Below are 12,715 nucleotides of genomic sequence, written 5' to 3'. Positions count from 1 at the left end.
AAGATTGGACACCCCTGAATTAGTATTTCAAACTAATGACTTATTTTCTCAGGACTTTGATTTATTAAGACAAAATTCCAACCCATTATGTCAAAATAATGAGATATTATATTTTGAGAAAGTAAATAATCATTGCATTGATAATATATCATTTTTTCTAGACAGTAAGTCAATATTTCGAGATTAACACAATGAGTCAATATTTTGAGAAAAGAAGTAAAACATTTTGACATAGTATGTCCATATATTAAGAAAAGATATTATATAGAGATACTAAGTCAAAATGTTGACATGCTGTTTGCAGAAACAGTGGAGAGTAAATGTGTAGGGAACCTTCTCCATTTGTGCTTAGTTTATCATAACTAACTATATCAGCACCAGCTTTAAATGCTTTATGCACACACTATTTTCGTGAATGGGGAAACGTGGCAGATTATCCAGACACGAATGACTCCAATAGAGGGATCGACAAAGGTTTGTTTTCACTTGTTTTAAGTTTTGATGAGGATCAGCAGAGGCGGAAATGCTTCCAAGCCATCAAAAGACCCTGCTCACATGCAGCTGTTGAATCCGTGCCGCACTGAAACGACTCGGATAAACCAAAGCCCAATGAGTCTGGTGCCAGGGCCGCTGTCTGGGATCATGCCCTCGTCATTTTGCCATGTCTAATTTAGATATGTGCTCAGCACAAAAGAGCAACAATCACTGGCACGGCTGTTCTCACCTTCAATTACAATCGTGTTAATTAAAACAGTTCTCCAGTTTGCAGCACGACACAATGTCACAGCAAGGTGAGCTTATAACAAGGGCGGCTTACTTCTCAATGTTATGCATGGCTTTGCCAAAAGGAAATGCTTACACAAGGTTTCTGTTTCTGTCTAGTTAAGATGTCTCATGGCAGGATATTAATTCACCTATTTTCATAGTGGTATATAATTTCACTATACTGTATATGCCCTCATTATAAGAGCTGTAGTAATACAAAAAGAAACTAACACTTCCAAAACATATATGGTATTTTCATCTCCATACAGTAAGCTTATAGCACAATATACACACATCTTCTAAGCCACTTCTCCCTCAGGGTCACGGGGGGCTGCTGGAGCCTATCCCAGCTGTCATTGGGCATAAGCAGGATACACCCTGGACAGGTCACCAGTCCATCAGACAGACAAACACATTCACTCACACCTAGAGGCAATGTAGCATGTCCAACTGGCCTGACTGCATGTCTTTGGACTGTGGGAGGAAACCCATGCAGACACAGGGAGAACACCCTGCACCCTGGTATACACCTTAGTAAATTATACCTGTCCAAATGTACTATAAGATTCTTATGGAAGGCCCTTAAAAAGGGAAATTCAGATTTTTTTAAAACATTTCTGCATAATTTAGTTGTTGTGAAATGGTGCATTGTAGAAAAACTACCAGCTACCAATAGGAACCAGCGGTTGCTATGTCCACAAAACAAATACAGCCACTTTGTTTACTATCCTAAAACCACCTGGGAACCTACAAGTGTTTTCTGAATTTGTATATGCTGATAATGGTTTAATAGGAGTAAATTTGAAAAAAGCATATTTTATTTTGGGAGAATTTTGCCTTACAAAATGCTGCATATACCATGATTGTATTTCAAAAATAAATGTGGGTCAAAAACTTCTCAAAACTATTACACAACTTTTAAAACAGTGTCATCACCACTGTGAACAGTTCTGCAGGTTTCTCTAGAGCAGAGCTTTTCACAGCAAACCACCCTGAATGACCTTGATTCCATCTTAACCATTTGATTATATAGAAATTTAGAAAAGTCGGTGGAGTTCCCCTTTAAGAAGCTGAAGTAATACGGTGAGAGAAAGATGTCTGGGGTGCTGTGTAATGGGGGAGGACGTGGTTGGATGGCACTTTAACCGTTGGGTCAGCAGAGGAGCTCTCCTCAGAGGAGCGCAGCTAATGAACTTCACCGCACTTGTCAGCACGGAGTGCAGCAGGTAAGCGCCTTCGGATTCACCCAACAAAACACTGGTTTCATTCAACACTGGGAAACGTGCTCAATCGCGCTCGCCACCTTCAAAACTCGCACATGCGCGCAAACCACTTCTGGTCTCGGCTCCACGGCGTGCGCTCAACTTGCACACCTGCTGTAAAACGTCGGAACGGCTGCGTCAAAACTCCAGCCAATCAGAGCAGCCGAGGGGCGGGTCCTGTTAGCGCACCAATCATGGCATCTCTTCTTAAGCCGCTTTATGCCAGTTGGTCAGGGTACGTTCGTGGCTGGGCTACCGCGGCTAGTGTGCTTGTAGCCTTGACATGAGTTAGATGGTTTATTCCTGGTATCCAAACAGAAATGATTTGACATCATGATCCTTTTTAGCACAAAATTCACTCCATGGTTTTCTTGCAGAGCTCTCTTTCTGGCAACTCTTGCGCATGACGTGTAATTCCCCCCACAGACGCTAGAGGGGGAATTTTGTTTCTGACCATTTGTTTACATCGCACTGTATAAGTCAAATAAAGGTGACCGCTGTCGCCTCACAGGGAGGAGGGCCTGGGTTCGATTCCCCGGCCGGGTGACCGGGGTCCTCTCTGTGTGGAGTTTACATGTTCTCTGGTTTCCTCCCACTGTCCAAAGACATGTAGCCAGGCCAATTGGACATGTTAAATAGTGGGGGTGTGAGTGACTGTCTGCCAGTCTGATGGACTGGTGACCTGTCCAGGGTGTATCCTGCCTTCTGCCTGATGACCGCTGGGATAGGCTCCAGCACCCCCCGTTGCAACCCTGAGGGAGAAGCGGCTTATAAATGTATGTATGATTTCCACACTGTCCAAAGACATGCAGTCAGGCCAATTGGACATGTTAAATTGCCCCTGTGTGTGAGTGTCTGTCTGTCTGCCCTGCGATTGACTGGCGACCTGTCCAGCGTGTATCCTGCCTTCTGCCCGATGACTGCTCAGATAGGCTCCAGCACCCCCTCGCAACCCTGAGGGAGAAGCGGATGGATGTAAAACAATTTTAATAATTTCGATGTAAGTCTTTGTGATATGTTTGAAATTGATTTAGCTCCTTATCTGTTTGGATGACGAAGGGTTTAGTCGTGTAGTTGTTATTTGGGTCTTACTCGTTTCAGGAGCATCAAAATGTACTTAACTCGCTTTCAGTCAGAATCTCAGGTTCTGTCATAGTGCCGGAGAATGAAGTGCAGGCTGTGGTCAGAATGACACACGGTGGCGGGCAAGGTGGGCATCAACAGCCGTGAAAATAAACTTACATGAACTCCCAAATGTGTAGCAGCAAGTCTTTCACTCCATTTGTTCCCTCAGCCATCATCACAAAACACACTCTGAAAGGACAGAAACAGTGAGTATATGGATGTGTGGGTGTGTGAAAAACATATCACTGCAGTGAATTTTAGCTTAATTTGCCTTCAGTGGACTCTGAAACAGAGGAGGTCATGGAGGGTCTTGGAGCTGTGGCGATGGCCAAGAGTATGTTTCCTGCCAACTGGGGCACAGCATGGTAAACTTACATTCCACCGTTCTTTGGAGGTCATGTTGTTCACATGAAATTAGACAGTAGAGAGAAGCTACCAGAAACAAAATAATAAGAAACGGGGTTAAAGTAAGTAAAGTAAGACCGTAGGTGTTTGCAGAATCTCCTCATTCACTCTGGTGTATTTGACTCGTCGGGCCGTTTGTGGTTGTTCTAAAACCAGCTGTAAACTATGCTGATATTCGCAAACATGCTTTTCAAAATATCCGCACAATATGCGTACTACTTGTTTACCCATGCACTGTACTGTTGTAAGCATTCTTAAGTAAGCTGCTTTTTACACAATGCACAGACTAGTTTGACTACAGGGGTGGCACCACATCTCCAACAGTGGTGGGGCAAAACGCATGAAGACCTCTGGCTGAGTGGGAAAACGAAATTAGCTAATGACGTGTCTTTGTAAACCTGCTCAGAGGTGGGTAGTAACTTGTTACATTTACCCAAGTACAGGTACTTCAGTAAAATATTGATGGATTTTTACTCCTGAGTATTTTCAAATCATATTACTTCTACTAAAGCGAGTAAAGGACTCTTATTTGCTCAGTTACATTTTAGCCATTCATATTTAAATACGGATTTAGGAGTCATAGGATTCATTTAGTCCATATTTGTACTGCTTTGTGACCGGTTGCATTTCTGACTTTGGGGCTCTGTCTTTTAGACCAAAAACAATCCCCAAAAGAGAAGAATACAGCTGAACTGCACTCCACTGCAGTACTCAGTACTTAAGTAGACTTTTGACCTGCTACTGTTACATTTCTTCGCAATTTTTTTTTGGTGCTCTTTTATGTTTACTTAATTATTTATTACCAATATCAGTACTTTTACTTGGTGCTGATTCAGTGTCAGTGTTTGTTTTGATTCTGCTTCAGTAGCTGCAGCCTCAGATAGCAGTATTTGTTAGTAATCATCTCTGAAGAAGATAATTTCATACCCAGTTTATTTTCTAAAGATGCACCACAGTTTGTGTTGTTTTTTTTGTTTTTTTGTGTGTGATATTTTATCTCTTCCCTTTGATTTGGATGGTGGACTCTAAGGGCTAAGGTGGACTGAATTGCACATGTGGGTGTTTGTTTATTGATCAGAAGTTTTGCAGGGATGCAAGAGCCCTGTTGCTCTCACATTCACCATAAAAACAGAAAATAGAGACGCTTATCAATTTTGTGAATAATAATTTCAATTTAACTGATCAGGTCGCTGATGCTTGGCCGATAATTTGCTCCACAATCCATAATTTACATTTACATTTATGGCATAATCAAATGTGTATTGTTATCTTATAGCTCTTTGTTAATTAACCGTTGTTAATTACAGCAGCTGGCAGTGCAGGATCCATGTGATTGTAAAGAGTGAAATGTTAAAGCAGCAGATTGTGCACGCAGTATAGCTAAAATGTTCACTGGAAAAAGTTTGGTGCGGAGCTGAATTCGGGAAACTCATATCAAAGCCGAACTAGAAAGAGTTAGACAGGTGCATCATCTACAGAAGGTCTCCCAGCTGAAATGGAGATTCTGATTTGCTCTGCCGCTCAGTGTTACTCTGTCTGTTTGTGCTGGTCATACGGTTTAGGGAAAGTTTTTATGTGCACGTACTGAACTCAAAAAGTAGTGTGGTGTTGCCACAGTGGTGGGACAGATGCCCACTGACCACCGTGGTTCTGGTGGCCTTTTATTAATACCTTTTTAATTATGCGCACAGAATGCATACTAATTTTTAAGTACACACACAGTACAATCACTATTTGTTTTTAAGTATTTAAGGTACTTTTTAAATTAGACTGACTGTTTGTATACAACTTATTTAAATATGCAAATGTATGTCTGCGTACAAACTTTTTGCTATGCATATTATGCATAGTGCCTTAATTAAGAAAGCATCCCTTTTTAAGCATCAGTACCAATTTTTCTAGCATATGTACAAACATTTTTGTCAGTGTGCATATAGTATGCATTCTCCTTTTTCAGTACACATACAAATTTTTGTGTATGCATGCTAGTTTTAGTTTTTGAGTAGTGTTAAGTATGTGTTTTACATATGTATGTTGCATACATAATTTGTATGTGTACTGAAAAAGGAGTATGCATACTATATGCACACCTACAAAAAATGTTTTGCCTGTTGTAATATTATACCAGCTATTATTGTGTACCGTACCGTTCAGCAAGCAGCCCACTAGGCTGGGAGCCATAAGGGATTGGAGGAGTGCTTTTTTTTTGTTTGTTTTTTTGAGAAGCTAAGTTAGTTTGCTTGGGTGTGAGTCATTTCACTGACCACATACACAAATAAAGCTTTTAAGACTAGCTTTTCTGCCCATTGTAAACAATCTGACTGGTTGGAGGCACAAAGTTTGAGGGAGACACTTTTATGTGTGGACTATCACTGGACTGCAGCAACACACGTTGCTATTAAGCATGTATGTCTTGAAATTAGCACACAGTATGCATACTACTTTTATAAGTATGCTATGCACACAATATGCACACTAATTATGTATGTGTTTTGTTTTTTTTTTAAAGTATGCATACTACTTTTTAAGTACAGGGCTACTTTTTTAAGCATGCACACAATATACATACACATTTTTTTAATGCAGGCCTAAAATCTGCACACTAAGCATATTACAAGTATGCGGACAGTATGCATGCTACTTTTTAAGTATACTTGATCCTTTTTAAAATGGTATGCTACTAATTTTTGAAGTATGCATGTTGCTTTTTTATGTATGCCCACATGATGTGTGCCACTTTTTTAGTAGTAGATATAATCACTCAAACCTTTAGTTAATTAAGTATTAAAATCTCCCTGGATCAGTACTGATGGAAGTGATGCGCATCACAAACAACTTTATCCTGATCAAGCACATCTGCTGCTGGGAGCACTGCGTCTCTGTGCTTGTCTTAAGGGAGGACTTATCATTTACCCTGGAAACAGTTGCAATTTAGATGTGTTTTTGCAGCATTTTGCAGAGAACTGTTATAATGTTGTGATGCCCATGTACTGCTGCTCTTGTAGGTGTTGCTTGGGTGGGAGATGTTGCAGTGGATGTCTGGCAGTGTTCTTTTGACAGTGTTTTTTTTTTAATCTTCTTCATAGACCAGTAGAGGCCTACAGGGAGTGAAACGTTTTACAACAATCTCAGTACATGTGATTAATAGTAAAATAACTGCATTGCTGTATATATATATATATATATACAGGAACCATGATATAATGAAGCTGTCTGCTCGAAAGAAGACTAGTGCTTCGTTTATTTACTAGGCTGTTTAATTTGACAGCACACACTGCGTGACAGCTTAGGTTGACCTATTTAAGAAATTACCCAGCACAATCATGGAAAATGTCAAGATGCATTTCTGTCAAATTTCTGTCTGTTTTATGTTACACTGCAGGAGTGAATTCAATTCATTAATTCATTTAGGTGTACTTTTTTCAGTCAGATGTCTATGAAATAGATTCAAGAAGGATATAAAAAGATTTTCAAACAGTATAACAGAAACATTGTTGCCTGGTGAATGAAAGCATTGATCGCAATATGTTAGCAGCTCATCTGCATTATACACTATTTGGCCAAATGTATGTGGACACCCCTTCCATATTATTGTTGTTTCAGCCACACCCTTTGATAACAGGTGTATAAAATCAAGCACATAGCCATGCAATCTTCATAGACAAACACTGGCAGTAGAATGGGTCATACTGAAGAACTTTAAATGTAGCACTGTGAAAACATGTCACCTTTGCTGCAAGTCAGTTTGTGAAATTTCCACCCTGCTAGATCTGCCCCAGTCAACTGTAAGTGCTTTGATTGTAAAATTGAAGCAACTAAGAGCAACAACAGCCACAAATCAGTAGACCATCCAAACTCACAGAATGGGGCGGCCAAGTGCGGAAGCACAAAATTCTTTGTTTCATTATTCACTACAGAGTGCCAGACTACATTGGGATGCAGCATCAACAGAAGAACTGTGTGTACGGAACATCAGGAAATTGGTTGCCATGCCAAGCCTTGGCTGAGGTGGTGGGGCTGCCACTGGAGTCTGGAGTACTGGAAACATATTCTCTGGGAGTGATGAATCCCGGTTTACTATGTAGCAGTCTGATGGGCGAATCCAGATTCACAGATGCCATAAAAACACTATCTACCTGAATGCATAGTGCCAACAGTAAAGTTTGGTGGAGGAGGGATAATATTAAGGGGATGTTTTCTGGGTTTGGGCTTGGCACCTTAGTTCCAACCAAGACTAATGTTAATGCTACAGTCATTTTTGACACTTTGAGGAAGGCCCTTTTCTGTTCCAACATGACTGTGCCCCTGTGCACAAAGAGAATTCCATAAAGACATGGTTTGGTGAGGAGGAGCACATCCTCAGATTTACACAGTTACCTCCTTACCCAAATGTAGTCCGTCAAACAAAACGTGTTTGCTGTCTTCTTTAGTTTTGCATTGGGGCAATGCTAAGGTTAACAAGTAATGGAGGCTTAAGTGGGCAACATGATGTTATTTTATTATTATCATGATACATTATGTCACAATACGCTTTTCTGAGTATGTCATGGATGTTGTTAGTATTTAGTTAGTATTTAGTACTTTTTTTCATTAAAAGAGAACATAGTTAAATTGCTTTAGTGCAATGCAGTATATGAAACATTCATTAGAAAAGCATAGTAATCTTTTTCTGTTAGGCTCTTTTCTGTCTGTGCCAGCTTATTAGACCTCAGTAAAACGAATTATTGCCAGACATCATGTATTGTGAGAATGTCTTCAAGTGTTGTGAAATATTTTCACCATGTTGCTCTCTCCAGTGTCAGATTGTGACCACTTATTGATTTATCAGTAATTATTAATAATGACCATGAAATGAATATGTAGTATTTATTTTGTTTTCTTTCAATTTTGTTTTATTTCAATTTGTTCTGCACTCCAATCCATTCTCAGACACTCCAGTCTTGGTTTGTTTTCATACACACATACAGCAGTGAGTTGCCCTGTTTAGTACAAGTGAATGACATGAGTGAACGACACAATGGCATGCTAGCACACACAGGAATCACCTTCAAAAACAATAATTGTCATAGTTAATTACAGTTTAATGTTTGTTCATTGTCTTCGGGTTCAATGCACCAAACCTTCACATCAAGTTCAGTGTGCTTTTTTTTCAAACTTTTCACTCAGAATGAAGGAAGAAGAATTTAGTGTGACTCAGATGCAGACACTGGTTAACAACCCATTCTGCTAAAAATGGTCAAAGGAGCTAACAAACTACACGAGCAGCAGTAAACAGTGTAAGATGGCATATATGTACTTTTTCAAAATGTGATGTGCAATTTTTTTCTGTAAACCTCAAACTCTGTATGGAAACAGTCCTTAATATACTGAATATGAAACTGTACCCATGGTTTCAAATAATGACAGATATTTGTCCTGTTCAAAATGACATGTAGCCCCAACCCTACTGTCACATGGACAGTCACAAAGCTAAATAACATTGTAAAACTTTTGTCCATACTTTTGTTCATTTACATGGATAGGAATAGGTCATATGGAGTCAGAAAGCATGTCTTCCTGATATAACTTGACAACTTGATGAAGTTTGAGGCCTGCAGTTTGCAAAATAGTATTTGGTGGACTACAAGGTTCTATTACAATAGCTACAAAGAAGAAGCAAACTTACAAGTAGCAAACTTTAGACATCAAATATGTCTTGGCTGATCAAGTACATCTAGTATAAGGGAAATTTTAGAGTTATTGCTGTACTGCTTTAAAATAAAAACATAAGTCTTATCACATATCCAAGGCTGCGTTACAGCTCTTGCCAGGAGATGGATTGTGTGCAGAGGGAGCTTTCGGCTATGGAAGCTTCATGCTGCCTCATTTACTCTGCATTCTCAAGACAGTACTTTGTCCTCTTGCTCATCACTCTTTCTTAGCTCTCTGTTCTGGGAAGCAGTGAGAATAGTTCAGCAGTTGTCTGTGTCTGAGACACTGCTGTTACACGTGGAGATGGGGGGAGATCCAGAGCAGGGAGAAGCACTGCCCAAGGTCTGTTTGAGTCAGGCAGCACAAAACTGGCCTTGTTGACTGAGAAAGAGTGTCATTTCTCCATTTTCTCCATCTGCACAGTGTCAGGCATTGTGCTACCCATCGTCTCTAAAAGCCCTGTCAGTTCATGAACAGCCTCTTAACCCACTTGCATTTGGAACTCCCAAACAAAGCCTTTTAGAAAGCTCTCAAGTCTGGAAATTTCATGTAGACTTTTTTTATTTTTTTTTGTTTTGGGAAATTGTGGGAAAAAAAGAGGGGTTATGGTTCATGTCTGTTCATTCTTTCCACATCCTTGGATTTTGGCCCTGGGATTTGTGTCATTTGTGCTGAGGGGAGTTTCTGTACAATGTTCTTCTCTCGAGCCAGATGCTAGAACTCCCATGTTTCACCATCCTGAATTTTCCCTTTTGACGTTTCTGTCGTAAAAGCTCGTCTGAAGAACTGGAGCACATGGTAAGAGCTTTGTATCTCTAGTTTGATGATAACTAAGTGACTTTATAATGTCCTTCAAATTGATTTGTAGTGTTTGTAGTGTTATAGTATTTTAGTCACCAAGAAATGGTGATGTAAGTCCATATGCCTCTTGGTCTCTTTTTAACCATTGGTCCACAACCTGCTACATGCTTCTTCTAAAGCCTTCTGGTGGGATATTGGGGTTGTGATTTTACATCAGACAGAAATATGTTTAGAGATGGTGCTGTACCACATTTTCCAGCACTGATACTGAAACCTTTTCTTTAAGTACTACAGAGCTTAAAACAAGCTATTTTTATTGAGGCTTCGTGTAAGATCTAAAAGTAGACTATCATGCTCAAACTATTCCAACAGAAGAAAATACCCAGCTAACTGCATCGCATCATCAGTTATGAATGTCTGCTGTTAGGATAGATTTGTTTTTCAGGATTCATTACTTTTTTCCCTCCGATATCCAATCCAGCATTTTCTTCTGATACCAACCTAATACAGATACTCATTGAAACCAGTATGCCATTTCTAGTCATGCTCTTTGGTGAGTCTTTACCTTTTATGCCTAATAAATTACATGTTTCTTTACGACATACTTTGTGGTCATTACCTTGCAAGTTGTTCATTTTTCAGTCTCAGGGAAAAAAGTAGAACACATTTAACACAACAGTAAACAGAAGCCTTAACAAATATAAATATCGTATCAAATAAATATAGTATATTTTTTTCTGTCCATACTTGGCCTTTAATATAACTTCCATTTTTTGCTTCCAGTTTAATTTTTCAAAGAAATATGCAGGGATATATTTTCACACCTTCAAAGTTCAGTCTTAGAAGTTAGTTGCATTTCTGCTTTTCACGATCCAAATAATCCCAAATTTTGGGATATTTTGAGAACATTTTTCTTTTGTTTGATTTGCAGTTTTTCTTCTTTTTTTGTCTATTTTCTTTCCTCGTCCTTTCAGACTCTCAGCGTTGAGTTGTCTTCTCACAGTGGAAGGATGAACAGGAACACCTGTGGGTTTTTTTTTTTGTTTTTTGATCTGACAGATCTCCTATCCTTCAGAGATGAAAGCTCTAAGTACTGATTATCTGATGTTGACAATTTTGGTGGTCTCCCAGGTCTTGCATGGTTGTTAGAAGTCCTATTTTCTCTTGAACGTCTCATCATTTTTTTAATCGATTTTGGAAAATTCATGGAAGCTTGGAAGTTTCATTTCAAAACTTCTTTTCATTTGGCTTTAACCTTCCTTTTGATGTTCAGCAAGAGCCAAACAATAAAATCATAAATTTTCCCTACCGTTTCCCACTATAATTCCCTACTAGACTGACACTGTTCTGAAAGTGAGATCACACTGCTGGTTTTTATGTCTACACAGGTAATGTGTTCAGTCCTGTCTAGCAAGCCAAAACTCCTTAGGTTTCATTACTGTGCAGTATATCAGATCTGAATATTCTATTGCTGCCAGTGTTTCTGCTTTCATGACTCAGACCCTCTTCTGCTGCCTGTTATAACTCCCCTCCTTACCTCAAAAACAGGGCAAAACTCATGTCCAATAAAATCTAATTTGTTTATAGCCATGTTTTTAGCTTGCAAAAATATGTGCCCGTACATTTTCCCCTTGTCCTTTTTCTCATATTTAACTCATTTGAGTGTGCTGAATTTTGCCTATTTAATCATTCCTTCCATTTGGTCTCACACTTTACAGAAGGGTGCAGAAAGGGTCATGCTTGAGCTCTTTCAGGCTACTTTCAGGCTACTTTAGTGAACTATGAGTTTTCTATGCTTAAAACAGTAGCAAGTGTTGGAGGTGTTTTTTCACAGTTATATTTTGTATAACACTTATCGTTTATATAACAGCTATCTTTTGTAATATAATATTAGAGTGCTGAATTATTCTTCTGGTCAGGCCGTGTACTGCATTATATAATGGAGAATGAATAATGTTTTTATGGAGCTAGCTACATTAGTTCACATTTCATAGATACATTACATAGATGATAAGGTCCTTAACTCTAACTGCAGCTGACTGACTACAGATAGTTTTGGGTGGTATTGATGGATGGCATTGATCTCAGCATCAAGACATGCGTCTGCGCTGATAAGGAGCCCATTTATCCTTAATACTGGTGCTAAAAGAATGTTTGACAAAACCAACAAAGCCACTTTGATCGGAATGTTCCTTCTCTTAGAATTATGGACAAGGACCAATGTTGTAAACGTTATCCAGACAGAAACCACCATTTCAAGCTTTTAAAGGATTTTAAAGAGTTCTCTCAAGTCAAGACTGGATACCTTGAGTACTGAGTTATGATAAACCTTGGGAACAGGGACACTGCTATTTAATTTTCTTGGCATTGTCATGTGTGATGTTCTCAAAATATGTGAATTTATATTGTTAACAAGTTTGCTACAAAGGCCACCATCTGTAGAGAGGTGTTTGCCTCCATGTGTGTTGGCCTGACGTTGAGGCTGTGGGAAAATATGTGGCTGACTTTGTGTGTTGAAGGAAGCATGTTAGTCCTCCCATCTTGGTAGCAGCTTGTGATAGTAGCAGACCTAACTAGTAGCTGGGAATTGGCCATGACAAAATTGGGGGAAATGGGTAAATAAAATAAAATAGAATAAATGATAATTAAGGAAAATATAAATAAAT

The 12,715-nt window shown here is 39.2% G+C and overlaps 1 protein-coding gene across 1 annotated transcript in view; it reads left to right on the top strand.

Annotated features, from left to right (window-relative positions):
• Nucleotides 1–9,923: 9,923 nt before the first annotated feature.
• gas7a (growth arrest-specific 7a) overlaps nt 9,924–12,715 on the top strand; it is a 66,998-nt gene continuing 64,206 nt past the window's right edge. The window contains exon 1 of the mRNA XM_017684714.2: nt 9,924–10,046. Within this exon, the coding sequence (XP_017540203.1) occupies nt 10,044–10,046 (3 nt within the window). The 5' untranslated portion in view covers nt 9,924–10,043. The remainder of the gene's footprint in view (nt 10,047–12,715) is intronic.

Source organism: Pygocentrus nattereri, chromosome 14, assembly GCF_015220715.1.
Source record: "Pygocentrus nattereri isolate fPygNat1 chromosome 14, fPygNat1.pri, whole genome shotgun sequence".
Classification (NCBI taxonomy): Eukaryota; Metazoa; Chordata; class Actinopteri; order Characiformes; family Serrasalmidae; genus Pygocentrus; species Pygocentrus nattereri.
Note: the sequence above shows the minus strand (reverse complement) of the source record. Positions and strands in the feature narration are given on the sequence as shown.